Below are 25,743 nucleotides of genomic sequence, written 5' to 3'. Positions count from 1 at the left end.
TTGAAATGATTTCAAGAACAAGCATAAACATCACATCTAATATAAACCACAGGCAGATTACTATGAAATTTAAAGGCGGGACAAACTATTGCCATCTAGTCATTAGATTATAGTAGAGAAGTTGTGAAGCTCAGCATAATGATAGATTAGTTCTGCACTGATTTTTTTTGTCCTGAAACTAGTGAGCTAGTTAGTTACTTTCTGTCTTTTTCTCAAATACTAAAGCTTGCAATAGGAAAATTTTCTGCCAACACCAGAAAATTTTTTTTTGTGTGTGGATTCTTAAAGCTGGTTGACAGGCATTTAAATGGAATAGCTTGATAAGGAATTTATTTTGTGAAACAGAAAAGATCTTATACTTTTATTTTTCAATGGTGCACAAAGAGAAACATATTTTAAGTGCAAACACATTCATGGATTGCTTGTTGCCTTCTTTATATTTTTTTGTTTTTAAAGAATAAAAATATTTTCAAGATACTACGTTTTTCCATTTTGGCTCTAAGAAGACAGTAGGTATATTTGGGCATTAAATTCTACATTATAAAGACATCACTCATTTTGAATAATCTGTGCCTAAATTCTCACCCTCACTATGGTTTTTCATGGCTCCAACGCCCAGATGATTGATTGTATTTGTGTGGTATTTTGCCTCCACTATTATGTTTTTTGGGGCATTTATTTCTGCCTTTTCCCAAGAGCCCCACTTCCCTACACATCTGCCTTTCCACTCTTAATCTTCTGCATTGTTTAGTTCAGAATCTTGAGTTGGAAAAATTTCGTGTGCGGAATATATAATGGAGAGAGCTATAGATCAGATGTAGAATGTTTCTCATTAATTAAAAGAATTGAAATAACCACCGCATATTAAAATAATTATTACACATTTAGAAACGTTAAAATCTTCACTTTGAAAGTACGTTAAATTCTGGCAATCCTGAAGACAAAGAAGATTCACAGAGCCTTACATGCAAATACAGGACTTTCCTCTTTTAGGCAAGTGGCTGATGTAGACAGCAAAATAACAAAACAGAATATTTAATGTTTACAACCCAACAGTTTTCTTTGTGCCAGATATGTTTTGTGTCTGGAAATGAAATTAGGAAGCTTAGCTTTACACAAACCAACCAACAAACAAACACATGTAGAGACAACTAATTATTTTTCTTTTAACTGTAAAAAGAAATCTTTTCTATTTACAAAGACTTATATTTAAAATTTTGAAGTCATTTAGGTAAAGGATAGTAGTCTCAGCAGTTTTCAAAATTGTGTTCCTTTCATTTCAGAGTTAGAATTTCTGAGTCCCATTTTGGTAAGTTCACACTACCCTCATCACCTTCGTCTCCACACACTTTTAATAGTGGCCATTGACAACCTTAGGAAATATCATTTTATCACTTTTTCCTGTCTAACAATAGAGACATTACATTTGATGAGTTACTTAGCTGTATTTTTTTTTCAAATTAAACTTTCTTGTATTTGGTAAAGAAAAACAGCTTTTAAAATAGATAGTTATTGAAATAAGCCACACTGAAAAAGTTGAAAATCACATGATATCACTTATGTGTGGGATATAAACCTAAAAGCAACAAATGAACAGGACAAACAAACAGAGACTCATGGACATGGGCTATAGACTAGTGTTTACCACAGGGTAGGGGGTGAGGGAGGAAGGCGGAGGCAGACGGAGTAAAGGAGGTCAAATATAGGGGGATAGGGGAGAGTGAAGTGGGTAAAAGAGATCAAATATATGGTAGCTGAAGGAAATTGTACTTTGGGTGGTAAACACACAATAGAATATACAGATGTCAAATTATAATGTATACCTGAAAACTATATAATTGTATTAACCATCATTACCGCAATAAACTTAATTTAAAAAAATAAATAAATAAAATAGATCGTTATTTAAAACAGATATCCATCTCTCATTTATAAAATATCAGGCATAAAAAGCACTCACATCTAGCTATTAATTGAAAGGACTTAAAAACGGGGCTAGTCCTTATGTAACTTTCAGTGCTGTCTGGGTGTGTGAGTCTTTTAAGTTGTTCTAGTCAGTTGTCCATAACCTTGACTTCTGTGTAAAATAAGTAACTACATGGAGATGATGAACAACTGCTTTTCACATCTCCTGAGAACAGAACAATAGGAATGTGATTAAACTGCAAGAAGATAAATTTATGTATGGTTATGAGGGAAATATCTTTTTTCTTTACTAAAATTATGGGATGGCTACCATGGGTGATTATTTAATCTACTTCTTCAAAGTTTTATACAAAATGAAATTTAGTTGGTTTAAGAAGACTTTTGTGAAACGGGTAGTGCAGACAGCCTTCAGAAAGGCTGTGGCATTTATACTCTCCCAGAGGTGACATGTGAAAGAGCGGGTTTTCCCTGAACAGATACTAACTTCAGGTATTCACGAGGAAGATGTGGCCTTGGAGGAAGGTGAAGGGCTTAGGACTCAGAAGCAAACAAAATCCAGTGAGGCAATTGATACCCCAAATAACCTTCCTCTGCATTTCATGTTATCTTTTTCTCAATGCTAGTTTTTAATTAAGGCTTCTTAAAAACCTTGTGAGCTCATGGCGGATACTCTTCCTACTTTATATGCCTTGTCATTCCTCAGGGCTCCATACATTTAAGAAAGCTTTTGATTGATTGTCACAAAGGAAAAATGAAAGTTATGTGTTCTGTATCATCACTTTATAAAACTGACATGTACTGTACAAATTGTCACAGCATATCCAAAGGACAGTAGTCACAACCAGAGTGTAGCAGAAACAAAGCGTATATTACTTATCTAATCCAAAAAAGATTAAGTTTTCGTTCAGGGTGTTCTTTAAGCCATGTTCAACATTTTTACTTCTAAATAACATTTTCTTATTTGGTTCATTTCCTATCTCGGCAGCTTTACCAAATTCTGAGTGATTTTATTTTCATATGTCTTCTGCCAGAGACAGATTCTAGAACTTTGAATTCATATAATATGTACTTTTAAGAATAAATATTTTGGTTATTATATATATGTGGTTTAAACTACACAGTATAATTTAGTGCCAATTCACAATGAATTTATTATCTTGAATTCTAATGGAGACTAAAGTTTCTTAAATAAGCTTTGGGCATATGGGCCCCAATGGAGCTGGAAGACTCCTTGCCATTTAAGCCTACTCATTTATTTAATACTAGCTTTCTGCAACCTCATGCCTATCAGATGAACAAGTTCCTAAAGAAAAAAGATAAAACAGAAAATATTGCAACACAGGAGTACGAAAACATCAACATCAAAAGACCACAAGAGGGAACTTTGCTCAGATTCTCTAAGCTTAGAGTGTTGAAACATGGAGATTTTACTATAAAAGTCTTTGTACACAGTTCTAGTCTTTAAACCTACAAACTATCCTTGAAATAACTGGATAAATAAATGTTATCAAATTCTCCCAGTTAGTGTTAATTACTCCCCAACACTTTATTTTTATTTCATTCTTGACATGAAAATTCTAGACACGAAGATTCTTAATTTCTTTTTTGTTTTTCCTAGCCTTTTGAAATCATTGTGTTCTAACATGTTCAGTGTAATTTAAAACTCAGTAATTCTCAACTAAACTCAAAATGAAAATAAAATTACCCACATCTCAATTAATTCAGAAGGAACCATTTAATTAGAGTGGATTGCTAAATTATCTGTAACACATTTCATTGCAATAACAGTATTACTAAAGTTTTCAAAGCCAACTCAAGTCATATGATGAATACTTATCTTACTTACTTAGATGTCTGAGCCTTAAAATCGTAAACAGCTTTTGCAGGCAATTTCTGAAAAGTAAGGTAAATGATTAGCACTGACTTAAAATCTGGATTTCCTACAGGAAAGCAATTTCACATGAATTAAAGAGAAATGAAACATCAAAGAATGATTAAACATATATAACATAAATTCTATATAAGAATTTATGAATAAATTAATTAGTTCTTCATTTAGACATTTAAGCTATAGCAGGAATATAATAGATGACTTATTCACCATAAGTATTGAATATCATATTTCATTTTAGGAGCTAAGGTAGATGAAAATAGGGAAATAAAATGCCTGCAGAGGATTCTGTCCTAGGTATAATTTTGGCTGTAACCAAGGCATTTCCTGGAATAACTGTGGGGGGTCAGTTGTTCCATGTCTTATGTATTGACACAACTCATGAATCATAATAAAAAGGTTGGAAAAGTCATGAAGGAAGTAATTGTCCCTTTTACTAAACACATATAACATAGTAGCGAAGTAATATTAGCTCAATTATTACTGGGAGGCTAGTTAGTGGCTTGATGATCTTGCATTCCCTGGAGGGTTCAGGAATTCTTCAGCCACAGTAAACCAACTGCTCATCTTTGAGTCATAACATGACGTGACATGTGCCTCACTCTGAAACCTTGGAGCCCACAGATCTGACCGGGCCATCTATAAGCTAGCAACTCCAGCTCTTCCTTCCCCACTTTCCAATAACTCCCCACATCTTTTTTCCCATTCTTTCCCCCTGTGATTCTGGTAAACTTTAGGCTACCTGGATCATTCTTGACTTCTTTGGGGGTTCCACAAGCACAGGCCTGTATCAGATACCTAGAGAGATACTCCTGGAGTGGCTGCCAGTCCAAGACCAGCTTTCAGTATCCATCAAACATTCATGGCTCCAAGATAATGTGAGCCAGAGCTCCAGCCCTGGTCCAAGGTCTTGGACAAATTGCCAATAGATGGGTGGTTCCCAGGGACAGTGGTTTTTCAGGGATCCTTTCCAACAAAAGTAGGCCAGAAAAAATTATTCACGTAGAACATGTATTGATTTGCAATACTGTGGGCCTAGGGCTCTCCCCTACATCACTGAGCCAGGAATTTGTACAGGAGAAACCTCTTTCCACTGCAAGGCAGCTGGCACTCATGCACATTCATGGGTGCGAGGCCAAGGCCCAAAGAAGCCTCACTGCCACAACTGGACCACAACTCGGGGAGATCTGCAGCTAGGGTCAGAATGCAGATGGCTCGAGTCCTTTGCTCAGGCTCCAGGGAACACTGTCTCCAGTTTCTCCATTGTCATTTTGTTAATCTGGGTTCTTGACTGGTTTTGGATGTAACTTTGGCTGGCAAGTTCTTTTTTTCATCAAGTATGTTGATGAAAAAAACTCAAAAGCTGTTGAACTAATTACCTCTTTTTCTGGAGTTCCTCTTCTTTCCCTTGGTGCACTTCTCCCCAAGTCAGTCAAAGCGGACGAGTAACTTCTAGGGGACTCACGGTCTATTGGAAAGGACAAGGCCAGAGTGAGTATCCATCTACTAAAAGCAGACTTGTTTAGTCATTTTCCCTGGTGGCAACTACTTTTCCCCTTAAATTTAGAGAGACACCACAATGGAAAACATGGTTATAAAACATAGATGTAATCATAAAGTTGTGATACGAGACAAAACAGAGCATTTCGAAAGGAAAATACCTGAAGTTGCCGAAGTATTACAATTGTATACATAAATATAATTGTTGCATTGCTAATATAATTATACAACAGCATCCGGTGTAAACACTACACAGTTGCTAGGATTTTTCATCTCAAAGACTTTTTAATATTTTCTATTTCTAGTCTTTTTGCCTCTGATTTGTAATTAGTATTATAAGGCCTATAGAAGACAGGGAATAGCAACAATTTACAGACACTGAAACATTTTGTGGAACATCAATTTTAGAATGTAGTAATGAAAAAGAAAGAGAAAAATGAAGAGAGTATAATGATGAAAGAACCATGGTCACGTCATTCTGTCCCTCATTATTTTTAAGTACTTATTGAGTCTGAAGATGTCATCTTGAGGCTTAATTCTTAAAAGGCCTTTATCACTGGCCTTCCTTTGTGCTCTAGCTTATCAGAAAGTAAATATTTATTCTAAGAAACAAAGGGATTAAAATTCTCTAAACAAATAGTATCATATCAGTTGCCAAGCTGCTTATGAAATATTGTTTTTTTCCTTTTAAAACAAAGTATAAATAATTAATTACTTTACAAAATTATGATTGCGAGAGTCTCTTAATAGTACCTTATACTTTACATATTTATATGTGAAATGTAACTAGAGGCTAAAAATATTCCAGTAGTCTATGTTATAAAATTTTACCAGTATAACTGAGTCCAAATGTATAAATTATTTTGCTTATCCTTTAATAAATTCAGTTATATTGAATAATATGAAGCATTAAAAATAAAATAAATCTGTCTATAAAAGAATGAAGAAGGCTGATCTGTAAAAAAGGAAACATCGTTTAAAGGTTTTGACTACTTTGATTATATGGAAGAATTGTCTACCTACAGCAGGTAGGATATCAGCTAAATAAAAGATAAGGATGACTCTCTCTCTGTGAGGTGTGGATTCCAAAGTCTCTAGGCTTAACAAAATAACATGGCCATAAGTATTGAAGTTAAAACCTAAACAGCTATTTTCATAAATGCTAGAGGATTATTTATATGTTTTATTCTAAATTAATCTTATAGGGCTCTCATAATAGTCATAAATTTTAAATTACTTTTACTAACTCATGAAATAGAAACTATTTTTCACTTGGGCTAAACACAATTCGAAAGTATATACTTTATTAAAATACAAAATACCCTTTAAATGCATTTCAAAAATTCTCTCAATTCGTGTTTCAATGATAGTACATATTCTATCTACACATAAAATTGAGGGATGATTAAATTAGAGTTTTGAAAAACTGGAAAAGATAGCTAATTCATTTAAAAATTAGATTCTGACATATCTCAATCAGTGAAAATTTCAGATTGTATAAATTTATTTTCTTAATTCTAATTTATTGTTTTTGAAGTATGTTGCACAGTATAAATGGGCAAAGATAAATACTAATAATATAGTAAATTTGCGCAATGATAATTAATGGTTGACCCATATATTACATTAATGTGAAATTTGCATTATGTCTCTTTTTTGTCTATAGAGATTATATTCTGTACTATAAATTCTTACGTATTAGGAGAGTGAATCTGCTACTGTTAACTTCTCTCTGAATGACCTCATTCAGCGATATTGTCCTCTCTGGGTCTCGATTTCCTTTATTGTAAAACAATGCTTACAATAATACCTATCACCTAGGTTTATGCCAGTGTTAATTAGATAATGTATGTAAAATGCTTTGCAATGTGTGCTACGTGGAAGATACTGTTGATGATCCATGTTTCAGCCTGGAATGTTCATTTCAGCTTCTTAAAATTTACGTAGTAAAAAATGTACTTAAAGAATTAATGAAAAGAATGGTATAAAAAGATCAAAACACTGTGTTTTTCAGTTAGGTAAACCTCAAAAAAAAAAAAAAAGTCTTTTGCATCTGAAATTGCAATTTGTCCTTGTGTTGCCACTTCTAGGTAGTAATCTATTCTTGAGAACAAGGTAGTCACTTTTAACCTAAATGGTCTAAATTCAAATGTCAATATAGGATTGTTTTAGCAGAAAATAAATAAATAGAGTAACGGAAAGGAAGACAAAATGAATACACTGCGTGATGGAAATGAGACTTTTATATATATACAGCTTAAAGATACATTCACAAAAATTTTTTATCCCAATTGTGTCCTTTAAACTGAGAAAGTTATTAAACAAATCCTAGTCTCTTTTAATTGCCCATCAATTATTACACGACATATTTCAGTTTTGCTTCCTGGGTGTTCTGATTGAGTATCTTGTATATAGAATGTGAGCAAATTATTGAGTGAATGACTATAAAGTTAATATAAAAATCAAAGAAGAGGCTATTTGTCAAACTATTGGTTTTGATTCATTTTACAACAAAAGAGAGCTAATGCAGTTATCAGTTTCTTAAGGATACTGATATTCAATTACAATTTCTGTCTTGAAATCTTTTTAAATTGATGAAATGTTTAATTTCTTGTTTCAATGTGACTAACAGTTGTTTCAGTCCTAACATTAAGCTACAAAATGGTTTTCTCCAATGATTTTGAATGAGTAAATTTTTGTGAATTGATGATCACTTTAAGCCACACATCCAGTCCAAATATCACACGGGCGAACGAGAACTATTCAGTAAGACATGTTTGCACAACAAGCATTTGCTTTGCAACACACAATGATGCCCAGTGGTCTCACAGCCCAGGAATGATGAGATGTAGGAATGGAAAATGAAAGAGCTGGAGGGTGGGTATCTGAACCACAAGGAGAAAGAAAGGAAAGTTCATCCACCTTGGAGACTCAGTGTGCTCTCGTGGTCTTGGTGGTGGTAGTTATTATTGGTGTCCATGTCTTGGAAAGAGGCACTGTGAGGCATTCTCCCACATTCGCTGGGGTACAATGGGCAATGAATAGCACCATCCTGAGGCAGTGGGTGGAAAGGTTGGTGCATGGGGCTCCTTTTCAGCGCTTTAAGTGATGAATTCCTTTCAGGAATATCCGGCAGCAGTCCACTGATAAGACGGTGCAATATACTATTGTCTGGCAAACTTCCCCTTCTCTTTTCAGCTTTAATTTGGTCACAAATGTCTTTAAGGGCAGAGTCCAGAGCCTCAAATACAGATGTTTTACATTTTGCCTTTTCAGTCTGTTTTTTGGGAGTCGAATTTTTTTTCCTTCGGAAAGGCACAGGACTAACTAGAAACGCAAGTTTAGAAAGGCCAGGGTCCATTTCTTGTCTTCTGGGCTCTTCGGCATTTTCATGTTTTGCTCTTTCATGTTTTAACATTGTGGTAAATCGAGTATACGAGGCGGGGCATCTGCCTTTGCAGGAGCTGATGAGATGCCGGTGATGGTGGTGGTGATGGTGGTGGTGATGGTGGCTGGATCCATAAAAACTTTCAGAGGATGTGAAAGAAAAGTGATCAAAATCACTCTCACTGCAAAAGGATGATCCTTCTACATGAACATAATCGCTGTGGTCAGACACCACTCCATCTTGGTCGCTATCAGAAAACTCCACATGAGCTCTCGGTTGCTCATCGCTGGTGACTTCAATATGAATGGGCACCAGGGTTTTAGACTTGTAGCTTCGTTGGACCTGACAAGGGTGTCTACTTTGATTTTCTTCCTCCAACAAGGACTCAATAGAAAATCGCCTTTTGGGGCATAAACCATTTTGCTGTGGTTCTAGGATTATAGGAGATAACATTTCATCTCCTAAATTGGGCATGGATTTCGACTTTTGAATCAACTTTTCAAACTCAGAAATGCGTGTGGGTACCATGTCCCTGGGCACCTCCTCCGTGGAGGACTGGCTCCATCCGTGGAGCAGGCCCTTGTGTTGCTGCTCCTTTTCATACTGCATTATTCTCGACTTTACGGAGCAAATCACCTCTGAATTCATCAAATCCTTGCGGTTAATGCGGTGCATTTTCTTGTACATCTTTAGGAACCCTGGGGCGTCGTGGGCTGGCCTGTGTCGAAGCCTTGATCTGCCGTTGCTGCGGCCCTCCTGGATGTAGGGGCTCGCCCACGGCATGGGGCCGTGCTCCTCGGAGACCTCTTCGCATAACAGAGAGCCCATACTTTCCGACTTGATTTTCGGGTCAGGGAAGCTATCGCAGTCATCGTTTAGGAGATCATCACAACTACGGGATTTGATTTTGGGGGAAACCGTTTCTTCGGTGCTGCTCCAGACCTCTGCATTTTGCCGGGCCATTTGCCAGCCGTTTTTGAAAGTAATGGCTCTCTGTGAGTCACGCGGGACGTCCAAATGCTGTCTGTAAGTGTTACAGTAATCTAACTCACTGGAGGGGTTACTGTTGAGCTCTGAGTAACTGCAAAGGGATGGACATATTTTGCTATCATCCCCACCTTTGAATCCAGAGCAGCGTGGTGGAAGAGAGATATTTGGAGAAGTTAAAAGTTTCACAAAGAGGAGAGCAAGTCAGTTAGCATCAGATAAAAGAGAAAGCAGCATGGTTTAATCTAGACACTGATTGTTACACACAAAGCTTCAACTTTAGAGAAAAAAATGTCTAATTCTAAAACAAGGTAATACTTTTGCCATGAATGTAGCATTGTAGATATTAGAGCTAACAAAACTATCTATAAAAAGTAATCAGTGTAGTTAATATACCTATTTCTATTGAATACTTCATATACCTTTCTGCAAATATGGTATACCCAAAACACAGTAGTACCTTATTAGCTAATAGCATGACCTGGTAGCAATTTAAAGGTTTAACAAATAATGCCAAAAGTAATATAGATTTAATCAACTAAATAGGGTCAGGATTTGAGTCTCATTTGATTTATAATAATAGAGAGGTAAAGAGTAATTTATAAATTTACATTTAATGAATATTCCCATAACTGTATCAAATAATTTTTCATGAGCATTAGATAGAAAAAGCTAGAAGACAAAGTATTTTCCAAAATTGCAAAAATCAAGATGCTGTGAACTATTGCTGCTGACATTTTTCCAAGAAAAAAATAACTAGCACCTCTTTAAACAAACTAATTTACCTCTTTCATTATTCAACCTTGAACCTCTTATTAGGCAGATTCTCATAAGAATAACTGGATGTAATGTACGACTTTCATCAGAGGTAAAGGCATCTTGCTTTCTTTCGGGGAGGGTCTTTTAAAAACTTGTTTGCAATTTGATAACAAAAAGCTAATCCTGACCTCAGCTGGAATATGTATGGAAATATTTCCTTTTGCTTTACTGGGTCAATTAGTAAACAGGAGGCCAAATACATCTAGTGGGATATTTTCTTCTTAGAAATAAATCTAGTGGAGCAAAATATCACTATTGACAGCTCTTCCTTTACTGTCTTCCCCAAATTCTTCAGAAGTAGATGAGCACATTAAATAGATATGTAGCATTTGGGAAAGGAAGTTCACTTAACGCTCCCCTGGGATAAAAACAAATACCTAAATCAGAATCCTTTTAACTTTTGGGTGGTATCCAAGCAAAATGAATCAATGGCATTTCATGATCTATTTGTTACTTTAAGACATTTGTTTGCATAAATGAGTAAAATCTGATAAAAATATCCTTGTCAATTTGAAGAAAGGTATCATGAAAGGGGTGCACTCCGTCTGAACCTTCCTGTTAGTATTCACAGCTTTATTAGGACATGAAAGAGAGCTGGTGTCTTTTGTTTATCCAGAGTCCAGCCTGTTTTTACACAAGGACTGGTTAGTTCTTAGTTGTAACCGTCATGTGGCAACACTTTTAGTGCCTACATTTCATACATGTAGCTGAATCTGTGCTATTTCATGGAAACCTCTGTTAGAAGCTATTTTCTTCATACATTTCAGTTTTTTTTTTTCTCTCTCTCTTTTTGCTCCAACCCCAGGAGATTGGAGAAGACTGCAGAGCCCAGGATTTGGTATAGACCTAGGTATCTATGGGTGCTGGTTTGATCCTCAGTCTCCATCTTATGAATATTCTTGTTATAGTGGCAGCAATGCACTCAACAGTATTTCAGAGATGTGAAGGAGTGACTTTCTCCCTTTCAACTCAACTTACTGAATTTCCTTAGGGGAGACAGGCCACGTGGAAAAAAGGCTTAGTGATATCTAAATTTTATAACTATGGCTTGAAACCAGTTAGTTCTTACTAGTGGTCTGTTATGAAATGGACACTATGTTACATGCAGAACATGGATATACTACTGCTTATATGAATATGGACCAAAATACCGAGAAATGTTTAAAGAAATGATTTTCATAGGTTAGACTAATTTTATCTAGAATTAATTAAGAAAAAACAAAACTAATTTATATTTTAGGCAACAATGTTCTCTGTTGCTACTTACAATCTCTATTCTACAAATTTGATTCATTTTGTTCATTATAGTTACATTAGAAAATTTTGACTACTTGCAAATGTTTATAAATATAATCTTTTGATAGCCTAGCAATATATTATTTGATAGTTCGAATTCGTTCCCCCACAAACACACACACACACACACACACACACACACACACACACACACACACACACACACGATACATTTGGAGGACAAAAATAAGCATTCACAGATGATAGAGTCCTCTAAGCCACCCCAGTGGCTCACCAACCTGACTTAGCCTGGGTTAAGGAAGAAAGCTACTCTTCTGAAACTATAAATGCGAATTATCTCCGAATAGTTATCACTCACTGCACCAGCTCTCACAGGGCGCGCTCTACGATAAAACTTACACTAGTAAACTGCTTGCACTTCAGTTTATCGTTGTTTACCTTTCGCTCTAGATGGGGAAGAAGGAGAAGAACTAATGAATGACTTCGTCAGGGTGGCGCTTGGTCCTGGGAGGTCTGCCCGGCCTGGGCTCGTCCTGCTCGCACTTGGCTCCCCCAAGCCCCTTGGCTGCCCCACGGCAGGCTCACTCTTCCTTCTTTTCCTGAAGTCACTGGCCAGGCTTGCAGAACTGAAAGAAGGAATTGGCTTCAGTTGGGTTGGTGCTGGAGGAAGCTAACACATGAACCAGAAGGACCAATGGAATATGCTAGTGACAGTGTTATAACTCTTATTCCCCATCCCTCAAACCGCCCTTTAAAGAATTCGTTCCTTGACAGTAACCACTATTTTTTTTTATAATGATTTCTTTAAAAAATTAATAAACTTAATTTTTTTAAGAGTGGTTTTAGGTGACTGAAAAAAATGATAGGAAAGTTTAGAGATTCCCGTATATTCTGCCTATTACTGCCATTGTCTGTTAGTGTGGTGCCATTGTTACAGTTGATGAACCATACCGATACGTTATTATTAAATGTAACCAAAGTCCATAGTTTATACAGGGTTCCTCTTTTCTGTTGAACATACGAGTTCTGACATATGTGTAATGACACGTGTCCATCACTACTGTATCATATAGAATAGTGTCATTGCCATACAAATCCCCCGTGCTCTACCTCTTCATCACTCCCTCCCCCTGAACACTGGCAGAGTCCTTTCATTCAGTTGTATTAAATGGTGTCGACAGTCCATAATGGCAGGAAATTTTTATCATAGCTCTGGGTCTGAGTACAGTATCATTTAAGGCAAACATTAGTGAGTGAAGATAAACATCACACAGCATGCTGTCTGTCAAATCATTCGATAAAAGTACATCAAAAGCAGCAGCAACAGCACATCAGCTCCTATGATCTGGCAGTATGCTATTTGCTGTACTGACATTAGTTTCTTACATAACCCATAGTATTATCACTGTTTTACAAATGAGCAAATGCAACACGCATGCTTTGTAGGTGTAGAGGTGGAGCCAGACCTCAGAACTTGTTTGCAGTCTTTTAAAGAGAATGCCCCAGCTTCTCCTAGACTTGTTTTGCTGTCATTATCATGTCATGTGAGGGTCTGCATGTCTTTACAGAAATCCTCAGGTCAGATTATAACTCCAAAATTCGAACATTTTAGGTGCATATATAGATGGGGAAAGATATAAAAAGAGGGGTTGGAGGAACTCCTTTCTTAGTGACTACATCCTTGGATGGCACTCATGAACCCAATTGACAAAGGGCTCAACTTTCAAAGTTTTCTGCTTATGCTGATGGAAATCTATAGAAGGGCAAATTAATGTTACATAAATATTTGTTGTTGATGATACAGTATGGCTGGGAGTTTGTATTATTCAATTTGCTATTGAACTGTGTCTGAATTTCTATAATATTTTAAAGTATGATATTTAAAGCCTACCAACAGAAATTAACTTGGCAGATTTTTAATGTAGTTAGGACTAGTGGTTACAAGTTATTTTGGTTCAGTTCTACGGTGTCTGTCTGCTCCTTGCCAACTGTGTAAACCTTGTAAGTTATAGAGCCTAAGTTTTAGTCTACTGAGAGATAAAATGGGAATAACAGTATAGAACTCATACTGGTGTCTTAAGGTTTGAATTTGTTTATGTACTTAGAATACTTAATATATAGTAAGCCCTCATTTATTTGTAGTAACAGTATTTCTGATTTTTGTGGTCAAAGTATAATGAACAAATATGTGTAGAACATAATTTAGAAAAAATGTTATAACTTATAATTTTAAAAATATATATTATTGTAAACATTATTTAACAATATTGAAAATTAGATATTTATAATCCCCATTTAAAGAAAAGAAAACTGGGTATAGAGGAGATAGTGAAGGGAAGAATTTCTCAGTCTGTAAAGTCCAGAATTATTTCACTTGATTTTCATATATTCTTGAATATCATCATATTAAAAGATGCAGAAACAAAATAAAAACTTCGTAAAGTATGACGCTTAAAAAAACATGTAATACATAATTTCATTATTCTTTCACTGAAAAAGAAACCACTGGTATGGAATATTCTCATTGCATAATGTAATAAGATTCTTACCTAGTGGGTCTTTCCAGACTTCTATCTATAGAGGATTGATACAAGGAGGCCTGTTAAAATAGAATAATAATAATACCATGAAAATTTTTACCATAGCAAAACTTAATTTGTCTGTGAACATTAAATTAAGTATCCTAAAAAGAATATTGTAAAAAATGAGATTAAAAATACCATTTATTATGATTGTTAAAAAATGTCTTCCCAAAGAGAAATCATGCAACCTGATTTCTACTTTCTTCCTATCTACTTTCTCTTTTGATATACTCCACTATATTTCTCTGTTTTACTCAAATTATCTACAACTCAAGCATTGCCTGGGGGGAAAAAAAGAAAAAAAAATCAATGACCATTCATGCAAATAGAAATTTTCTATATAAAGGAATCATTTGATGTTTTAAAAATAATTTTTGGTCATCACTCAATCTTTATAAACTTTTGTCATGTTGCCAGGTGTTATTTTTAAAACCTAAAACTTAAGCAGAACTTGAGATGCCTTTCATCTGTCAACATAGATGTGGCATTTTAATAAAAACCACAGAATTTGGTTTGGAATTAAACTAAACTACTGGTACTTAAATCAGGTACAGATTTAAATCTTTCAAATAGTTAAGTTCAGGATTAGTTTAAAATAAATGATTTAATGAACCAACATATTAAAGTCAACTATTAACATTTTCATCAGAAAATCAACTCTCAGTTGTCCATGGTTGTAGGGACAAAGAAAAATAGAAAATACAAATTGGTAAATAATTCCGGATTTTTATAGTACACACCATTTTCATAATCCTTTGTTCTGAACAGCACAAGGAAATAGATATTAAATAAAAATGTTACATCAGAATTTTTCACTTCTCATGGCCATTTAGTGGAATAATTGGTAAAATATCTAAAAGAAAAGGAAGGATCAGTAGCAAACTCTAGAATGGTGACATTGCAAGATGAAAGTAGTTGTGACATGATGTCTAGAATATATAGCAAAAAGGAAACTAAATAGTCTTGGCTTTAGTCAGATTCGATGATTAATTATCACGAATAAGCTGCGGTCTGATGAACAACTGAAATTCTAATTTGAAAATGTTCTTCTCTATGAAAGTTTAAAAATGTCGGTCAGAAAGGCAGAATTTGATAAGTTTTATCTTAAGTTCCTATTACACAGGAACATTTTACTAGAGTGCAAAAACCCTGCTTAGTGGAAATTAAACCACACTTTAAAAGCTATTTCTACAACTTTCGTTTCTATTTGTAAATTAGCACCAATTAACCAATTAAACTATTAGTATATAATTTTGACATTCTTTATGTAGATCAGTTTGACAAGCCCCTTACATTTTCATTTAATTTCATCTTACTGAATGAGAATGGAATCTTGCTCAGAAACAACGAAAGCATCCTTTGCAAGAGAATATTTCTTCCATTTTAGACAGAAAAGCGCAGTCTAATATTTTTAGTTACTAAAAAATGTTTAGATTTCTAAGTTCTCAACAAATATAAAATTAGAAAAAAAACAGTCTACTGATCTAATAAATTTGTGTGATTATTTTAAGTCGCTGAACTCTGAATTGGACACTGAAAAGGCAGAAAATAAATATTAAATAAGAAGGAAGACAAGCAAGTAAATAAAAAAAACTAGGTAATTATATTCCAGTTTAGAAACATTAATTCTACATGTTTGCAGAAGAACAACACCAAAGAGCCTCAGAACGTTGCTTTCATGGGACACCCAACCACAAACCACAGTTGATCATCAAAAAGTATAAATTTCAGAGCAGTCTTAGGATACTCCAAGAATGATCAGAAATTTTGAGTTGCCAGCTTGGGATGACCCTAAATAATAATTGTAATATGAATTAAAATGTAGCAGAGGAAGTGAGGGCTCTACACTGACAAATTTTTTCAGACTTTGGCTAAGAAACTACAATAATTTCTCCTCATGTTAGTATCCACAATTCATAATAAACTGAAACAGATTTTGTGATTTTATGTATACCCAAAGGAAAAGATTCAATATTAAATTATAAGGAAACAATAAAAAGTCTAGATAGATGACTAACAGAAAAACTTGTATGATAATTGTACGAATGGTACTCATACTGAAATGGAAATTATCTCCAGAAAAAGAGGTAACCTATTTGACCTATTATGATCTACTTAGTATTTACATATTACCATTATTTTAACACATCTAAACGAGGGTTATTTTAACAAAGTGGAGACATTGAATTACTCATTTTTGTTCATTGATCTTGTGATTAAACTTTGCTTAAAAGTCCATAATTGTTGTTTATTAAATACTGTTTCTCAGTTATATTTATGGATTAGAAAATATGCTATTCTGGGGGAGGGGAAAATCTGGTGGGGGGAGGGGAGAGGTAGATGGGGTAAAGGGTCAAATATGTAAAATTTGAAGTTATATAAATTACATCAAATGAATAAAAAAAATATATATAAAAAGAAAATATGTTATTCTTGGCATATACTAGGCACTTGATAAATAATAGCGAAGGTAATGTCTAATCAATTACAATTTTTATCAGAAATGTTTTACAAAAGGTTAAGATAGAATCTAGTACCTTATAGGAGTATTTTTTACACTCTGAAAAACCATGATGTGAAATTAATAACATAGTTAATATGCTATCAATCATATACCATGCCCTCTGAATCAATTAATTGATTGATAATGGCAAATCAATTTAGCCATTAGCAAAGTGCTTTTACATGTGATTTTTATTGCCACTACTATAACAATATAGAATGCATAGAATTAAATTTTTACTATTTTTAGCCCAAGAATTATTGTGTAATGTTAAATACTAGAACTTATTTCACAGAAATAAGTAGTTAACAAAGAATAGTATTAAGTAATTTTTTCTAAAAGATTTGAGCTCTAAATATATCTCTTGGAAGTGCTAAAAAGTGTGATATAAAGGAAACTGCCCTGAAGTGAAGGTTAAGAGATCTGTAATTTATTTTTAATTTGCCACCATTTTACCATGTGATTTTGGACATTACTTCCTAAAATCATTGGGCTCTACTTTTCCTGACTGAAAAATGAGGGCTTTGGATATGGTAATCTCTAAATTCTATTCTTAATGAACCAACTGCCTTAAAAATATTCTAGAAATACTTGACCAAAATATCTGAGAGAAATATCTGACTAAATTGAATTCCGAAGTAAATTCTTAGGTTGTTAATATGTTGAAACGATTCCCTTTCTTCAGATGTGAAGGAAACTCAAGAATAGAATTGCTTGCTGTATTTGATTTTCTTCAGATTATATGCCGATCTATAAAAATGTCTTTAAAAATGACTGAATTCAGTAACCCAAAATGTTTTTGACTACTCTATTTTACTTTTAATTTAATGTATAAATATTTTGATCACTTCTCTCTTTAACATATACTCTGATGCATACCTCAGGATAAATAATTTGGAATTAAAACTGAAACTTTAGAAAGTTTGGTATATCCTCCTGAGACTGTTCCTACAATTCCAGTTTTCACCACCATGTGTCAGTAGTTCTTCCTGCAGCACAGGCATCCTATTAGTTTTATTTTCTAGTTGCACATTCTTAACCGAGTTAAGACTTTTCACTGAAAATAATATATTTACTAAGTGTTTTCGTATTTCCTTAGGACCACAGAGAAACTTCTGTTCAAAAAACAGTTTACTTTGCTCCCATCCTAGATGCTTCTAAGAATTCCTACAGGGAGCCTTTTGTATAGCTGCTTTTGCTTGTGTCTACTAGTGAGTCCTAATTATGCTTTCCAAAATGTTTTATTTTTCTTCGCAAAGAGCAAGATAAAAAGCTTTTGACACAGGATTATTTCTGCCTTTTTAGTACTCTCCTTGACTAATTCAAATAAAATTTTACATTGTCCGGCATAATTTTTTTTTCACCAAGCAGATTTTTTTTTCACCAAGCAGATTATCATCCCCGGCATAATTTTTTTTTCACCAAGCAGATTATCATCCCCAATCAGAGATGGCAAATACAGTTCATCATATGTGCCAGTGATATATAATCTATTGGAGTGGCTGCCTGGACTGCAGCATTGGGAAGGATTTAGCAATTTCTGTCAAGTGTGTAGAGCTGGGAATTTGTGACATGAGTGCTAGTTATTTGTCAGACATAATTTTGATTCTATCTAATACTAAAATCCACAAATTATATTTGGGAAATTGAAAGAATTAAAATAAATTTTAGGAATATATTGGGCATAAACATCTGATTGTCTAAGAATCTAAAGTGTCATTCTGCTCTGAGAAGCCTTCTAGTAATATTTTAGTCTAATTGAAACAGGCAACCAGGGGGATCACTTCTTAAATTATATCAATGTTTAATCACTATACTGTATACCTGAAACTAATATAAAATAACTCTAATTGTCAATTCTAATTGAAAAAAAAACACAGGTGGCTAATATATGCACTAAGACTACTAGTGATTTGATTTTTGGTGCTCACACTCCTGGATACTAGGATTTCACTGAAGAATTCAACTCAATGATGCAGCTGGAATGATTCTTCACCTATGTTTAAGAAAGAGCCAATGCCTTTGGTACAATTAATGTCCAAGGAATGATACTGGATACGCCCCAATGATACAAAGGTAGATTTTCAAAAACAGCTTAGATACTATAGTGAATCGTAAAACACAGATGTTTGGAATCACAGTAACAGCTCCTAAGAGAGAAATCTGAAAAAGAGATAATTGTTTTTTTTTACCTCATTGGAAACACCAGAAGAATGATCTTGAACATAGTCCAGAGCCTTTTTAGGAGGCTGGGTGTAGATGCACCACATAAGCAGAAGTGTAGAGATGGAATGGAGGAGAATCAATGGCAGCAAGGAATGAACATGTGGAAAAGGTGACAACAGTTAGAAATTGAGTGCTGACAGCATCAGATACACATAAAGAGTGACACGAATGGAGCAAAATGGGGTAGTCTAGGAGAAAGAGTGCTATGCTCGTAAATATTCTCAAGCACTGGGCAAAATTACTAGTGATTTGATTAGTATATTTATAAACTCATTTCATCAAATCAAATTAGCACTCCTAGTCTCTAGCCACAGAGGAATGCAAGGTATATTAAAGAAACATTAAAGGAACAAGTGGATAGCATGCTGGTGAGTTTCCATGTGTGGCTGAAATGATTATAGAAAAATGCTGGTGATTTAGGCTCAGAACAGAAATTGGTATAGTCCCTATAAACTGTCTAATCAACAATAATAATACATATAAAATAAAGCTAGAGAGTTTTCTCTGAAATTAAATACATTTTTGTGACTACTTGGATACAGAGAAGAAAAAAAATGAGAGAAACTATTCTTCTTATTAGGTATAGAAATTTGAGGGAAAAAATCTTTGGTTATGTTCATTTACAGTCGCTTTTGGTCCAGTTCAGTAAGATAATGAATCTAACCAAGTCTCCTTTGCATTTTAATGAACAAAAAGGACTAATCTAACCACCCAGTATGAAGTATGTGGTTTAGTATATACGAGTATATGAATCAGTCTATGATATGGTAAAAGAAAGATTGTACTCGCTGATCTTTAATAAAATTCTGTAGAGTGTAATCCGTATGTTCTTTGAGAGTTTAAAATTCAGAAACACTCAGTAAGAGTATAAAAGATATGTTAACTGACACTGCTCAAATTTACTACTGTTGGTAGATAGAGTTCCTCCCACGACTTGAGTTAATAAAGAAAATCATTATTTGAGGCCTGGGTTGACTCTTTATGCCAAATAGGCTAAGGAATTCTCATAAGGTACACCTTTGGTGGGGGTTTGGGGACCAGAGGTATCATGGTGGCTTTCAGTATTAAAACTAGAAATCAAGGCCCACACAGGGTTTCCTTATTTTTCCTTTTGCATACATCCCTGAGAGTAAATGAGGTATTTTATTGTGGAAATACTCTAGCATGTGTTATAGTGGGAATTGCCTAGAGGTTTTATTTGTTTGTTTGTTTGTTTGTTTGTTTGATAGGCCTGGCCTTTACATCTGACTCTGCAGCTTACTATCTTGGGCAAACTTAACCTCTCCGGTCTCTGGTTTCTTCTTAGTGGAGGGGCAGTGTGAAGACTCACTGAGAAAATGAGTACAAAACCCAGTACTCTCCAGGTTCTGGGTGAGTCTTCTGCAACTGGGAGCTATAATAATGGTAATTCTTATAAATATCACAGTGCTCTTCTGATTAAACTAGACCAAAAAGGACTGTAAACAAACAAACAAAAAATCTATAAATCTGTAATAATTGACTATTCTAGGACGGAAACTATCTCAACATTTTGAATTTGCTTAAACATAAAGTAACCTAATGCATGATTTGGAGGTAAAGAAAAACTATATAGGAAGTGTCTGAGCACATTTAAACACTTGGTACAGAAGTGACTTTGGGCTGAGCTGTACCAAATTTGTGTATATAGTACACATTCAGCTTTTGTTCTCTAAATGACACCTATCTCTTCTGATAATGGTATGTTTTATAAATCAAACAACATTCTCCTAATTTTCTTATATTAATAGTCTAGCCTCACTTACCGGGCGTCCAAATTCCAGTTCTGAAAAGAATTTATACCAGGGCTCATTTTCTAAATCTATGTCATCTGGATGTATGCGATCAGTCTGGAGCAGACGTGAAGGAAAAGGGAAGGAAAAGGCACACTGAGCTAAGTGAGGGAAATGCTGTGTGGTATGAAAACACACACACGCATTCACACGCAAACATGCACCCACTCTCATCCAACAAATCTCAGCCGGAGAGAACAAAGGAAGTAAAGTAAAATGAGTAAAATTAGGATATGAAGATGAGCTTCGATGACATCTCTTAGGCCCCTAGTTTTTCCTCTGTCCACCATTTCTGCTTTTCTCCTTAGCTTGATGCATAAACAATGAAAAGCTGTCTGTGACTGTAAGAATGAGCACTGATAGCACACCGGAGTATTAAAACAGGCTCAACTCTGTCACCAAGTAGCTCTTCTGTGTGGGATACTCCATTGCCCCTCCTTCATTGGTCCCAGCAGGTAAGTCTGCAGTCTGCAGACGTAGAATTTGTGCTCTGGTGCTGGCATATGGAGAGTCCGGGGGCGGGGGTGAGCGGGAGGGGAAAGGTGGGGATTGGTTCAGGTGAGAGGAGTGAGAGGTGCTGGGAGGCTGTTAGAGGTCGATTGGCATGAAGAACCTGGGATGTAGGTGAGAAAGAAAAGGGGCAGCAAGGTGGGGGTGGTGGTGAATAGCCAGCTTCTCTTCGTTTCCTAGCCTCCGAAGAACAAAGGCTATACCTGAACTTCCCAACAGGCACTATGTAAGTGAAAGAAGGAAGGAGCTCACCCAGATGGGAGAGAGAGCCGGGGTGCTCGGGCTTGGTGTGGGGATGCCACTCCTGGGCGGAGGGGAGGGGCTACCAGTGACTTCTCCATATGGTGAAATAGAAATAGGCTTCCGGCCGGGTTCCCTTGCAACAGGTGTCGGAGTTGTTGGGAGAGGGGGCTGGAAAAAAGAGGGGTGAAGGAAAAACTGATTCATTACACAGAGGTTCTTGAGGGACACCAGCTAGCAGTGCTTTGTGCCCTGCCTTAGGCAAGGCGGGAGGGAACATTTCAGAAAAGTTAAATGTCCCTTGGGGACCCAGATAATTTAGAAATGGTCCGGACCACTGAAAAGACGTGAAGACAAGGAGCCTCTCAGAAAGAAAGATCCCCTTTTATAAGATATCCTAAATATCACCTTCTACCTGTTTGCCTAGAGCTAGAGAAATGGATTTGGATGGGGTTAGCTTTTTCACAGTTCTGTGGGTGGCTAAAGGTTGGGGAGAGGGTGAAGAAGAAAATTCCATTCTGGTTTGCTTGACACGCTAACATAGAGGGGAAGCCAATTTTTATAATGGATTTGCTCCCCTCCGGTGGTTTCTCAATATTGTATTGATATAGGAAAACTAGGAGTTTAATATAAACAGTTTGAGAAACTACATACCATTACTTTAGTAATAGAAAAAACAGACACGTAATACATGCCTGACCATACTGATTTGGGCCACTGATTTTCTATTAAAAAATGAATGTTTAAAGTACTACGTATAGGTGCAATTGGATAGTAGTGTTTCCAGTCTGGCATAAAAGCCCCCCAGTTCCCTAAGCGCCATTCCCCTGGCCAGGAGAGGACATATTCTTTGTAACATTGGGTGCTTTGAGGTAGTCCGCATTCAAACAAAAACCATTATTTTGACATTAGCTTGTCCAAGTATTTTATCGACATCTTGCATTCCCAACAGTTTTGTTAATAATATACAGCCTGTATTTAATAATTATATCCAAAATATTTTTAAGATGTGCTTTTTATTTCAATATTTTATAATGAGATTATAATGGTAGCTACAGACAGTGATAGAAAAGTGGAGGCATCATAACAAAATGTTGAAAAGGTCTCAGTTATCCAATGTGTGTGGTGATTGTGACAGACTTGTGTAGTAACTCTGGAAAAGGTTCATAAAAGGACACTAAGTAATAAGAACAGAATATGACCGTATGCTTGAACAACAGTTACATGGTACCACAAAGCCTGTGTCTGGACAAGTTCAGTAACAAAACACGAACCTATGTGAAAGATCACAATGGTGTTTCGGTATTGAGATTATCTTTCTCTTTCTTTTAAAATATTATTTTGCTGTACTGTTAGATCATCATGGAAAACATCTTATAATTAGTAGCGCAAATGTTGCAGGAATCTCGAGCTATTTCCTCTTATCTATGACAATATTATATTTAATTTACATTTCAGAAGTGATGTGAAATTAATAGAAAATATTCAGGTAACTAATTTACCATTTTCCTTTTAATTTAAAACTTGATCCAAGTTACATTTGATTCAGGAGTGCAAATGTACTAATTGAGACTTTGATATTACTGAAATATTGTTTTTTTTTCCAATTATTTAAATAATGTCTATAGTGTATAACCATTTCATGGAATAGTTCGGCTGGAGCTAATTTTTAGGGTGACATTAGAGAGAATTTTTCAGTAAATTTTATTCTGTCTATAGAGGCCTGTTACTTCTTCCACAGCAAAAGTAATCTTTGGCTTTTTAAAATCTCATTGTTGCTAATGTTATATACTTAAAATATTATTAATTCTTGATTTTATAATCTCTACTTTCAAGTATGGTATTTTGTTTTGCCAAGGGGAGACAAAAATTTCTTAGGAAACAAATTTATTTAAAAAACATTTTGAACAGCAGAGGGCAGCAAATTTACTAAACAACTAACTATATTTACCAGTGGTTACAAGTTTACTTTGACATCTACCTTAAGAAATTATATAACAAAAAGATATACTAAATCCTGATTTATAGAAATATATTTCTATTATAGAATATGGAAAAGGGAACAGAATATCATCCTGTTCCATATCTTAGAATGGCAATTTTCCATGAATTGTGATTTTGTAGGTTAAAATAGAATAAAAATTCAATTTATAGTCGCAATGGGCAGCTGTCTAGAATCCATGCCAGTTGAAAATAGCAGAGAAAACGCCCAAAACAATGATAATTGATAATTGTCTATAATTTTGGAATGTAATGAAAGGTACATGCTTGAGCAGAGACTTTATGGTAAAGAAACTGTAAGTGGCAGAACTAGAATTTCCTCTTTGCTGTGGTTGACCTATTTAGTCATGCAACAATTAAATGTATTATGTAGCAACCTAGATCCACTGCTAAGGTACACAGAGGCCTCACAATAGTCAGTGATATGCATACAGATGGTCAGTCAACAGACATGTATGAATACTCATAATCCCACTAACTCAGCACTTTGGATGTGTAATTTGAAAGTTCTTTTGAGCTGTATAACACAAATATTAACACTCAGAAACTCATTTAGGAAGCACGATTATGCTTTACTCTATTTGCTAATAAAAGACAATAAAAGAGCAGAGATACTCTTGTCCATCTTTCTAACCTTTTTTGATCTCTTCTCATTTTGAAAAACCAAAAAAACTTGGCTTAACACTAACGTGTCATCAGTGCAAGAGAAAATGCTTCAGAAAATTTAAAACTAAAAATCACCCATGATTCTTATTTGAAGGCAACCAATGTGCAAACAATTTTTAAAGTTTTTATGTTTTCTACAGTTTTAAAACATTTTATTGCTTTTCAGGTTATAAAAATTCTGTTCTCAGTATTCTCATTGCAGGAATGTAATTTCTATATGTTGTTCTAGAAAAAAGAAGTGTCAATATGATTTGGTTCTTTAAAATTTATGCTAATTAAATGTTTAAGCTTTCATGGCATTGGCTACTATGTTTTATATTTGTCGAGGTGCCATAATAAATGCCACATATATTGTTAGTTGGAGTAATCTTTTATGGTTCAAATCATCAGATGAAATTCAAAAATTTTATAGCTTATGCCTTGAGAGACAGTCTTCAATGATGAGCTTAAGTTCACTAAGAGTTTAAATTGCATTTTAACTCTGCAGTGTTTTCAACGATTGTTTCTTTTTGCTTTTATCATTATGCGCTGGTTTAATTATTACTGAGAAAGGTACCATCTTCATACTATTTTCTATTTTATCAAGCATAGAGGGGTCCTAAATAAATGCTTTATTTAAATTTATTTTATTTTAATGTGACTCACTATAAACTTATACAATCCAGATGGATGTAAAATTTCTATTAATTATTATCCCAGTAGAGAGTTTGTACGAGTGTCTCATAGAATAAATTGTGGTTCATGTCAGTTAAAGATAAATTCCTGGTGACTGCAAGTTACTTTTCTAGATCAAGCATAAAGCCCATTTAATCAGCATTTCTCAACTTATAGTCAAATGAATATCTATGCATTTTAAAAAATTGCATTCACTTTTACTTTCATGTTAAAGAACATAAACACATATTCCATTGTTTTCTAAGGAGGAAAGAGATCCTTTTGGCCAGAGTCTGGGGAAGGATTTTTATGCAAACAGTACTGCACCCCCCGACCTCCTCTGCCCCAAGGAATCATGGAATTAGTGAACTATAGTTACTAATGGCGGTGAGTCAAATCCCTCGTGGGTACTTTGACAGAGACACACTGTGCTTTTTGTCACTAGAAATGTATAGACTTCAGAGATTTAGCTACAGAACAGGGGAGGATTTAGTCTCACCAACTTCACCCACTCACTGTGGCAACCAGAATGAATTCAAGGTTGACAACAACAAGAAGATAATCACCTAGTCCTATAATAAAAAGCCTGGCCAAAATGATGCAGAGGACTAGCTCAAATCATTTTACATAATACTGGTCCTCAGCAAAATTGTTTAGAAAGGATAAAAGTTTTGATTCTTAATAAGATATCCATTCTCGTTTCCTTCCAAGTATTTAGATCCCTTCCACTGCTCCTTTCCTGTGGCTGCAGACACTCATCTGTACCTGGATCTCTAGCAATA

The 25,743-nt window shown here is 35.0% G+C and overlaps 1 protein-coding gene across 7 annotated transcripts in view; it reads right to left on the bottom strand.

The window, feature by feature from the left end:
- Positions 1–25,743, bottom strand: part of SORBS2 (sorbin and SH3 domain containing 2) — a 326,962-nt gene that overhangs the window by 29,770 nt on the left and 271,449 nt on the right. For 4 of the 7 annotated variants that reach the window (XM_011363988.2, XM_011363987.2, XM_011363990.2 and 1 more), the window contains 5 exons: positions 14,318–14,367; positions 12,207–12,394; positions 8,240–9,823; positions 5,197–5,285; positions 3,773–3,819 (listed from right to left, as the gene is read on the bottom strand). In XM_011363988.2, coding sequence (XP_011362290.1) covers positions 3,773–3,819; positions 5,197–5,285; positions 8,240–9,823; positions 12,207–12,394; positions 14,318–14,367 — 1,958 coding nt within the window. Of the gene's footprint in view, positions 1–3,772; positions 3,820–5,196; positions 5,286–8,239; positions 9,824–12,206; positions 12,395–14,317; positions 14,368–19,045; positions 19,109–21,658; positions 21,812–25,743 lie in introns of all 7 variants that reach the window. The other 3 variants (XM_011363991.2, XM_023532883.1, XM_011363995.2) reach the window with 2 other exon arrangements.

The sequence above is a fragment of the Pteropus vampyrus genome, unplaced genomic scaffold (assembly GCF_000151845.1).
Source record: "Pteropus vampyrus isolate Shadow unplaced genomic scaffold, Pvam_2.0 Scaffold92, whole genome shotgun sequence".
NCBI lineage: Eukaryota > Metazoa > Chordata > Mammalia > Chiroptera > Pteropodidae > Pteropus > Pteropus vampyrus.
The sequence above is the reverse complement of the archived record's forward strand: the minus strand, read 5'-3'. Positions and strand labels throughout refer to the sequence as shown.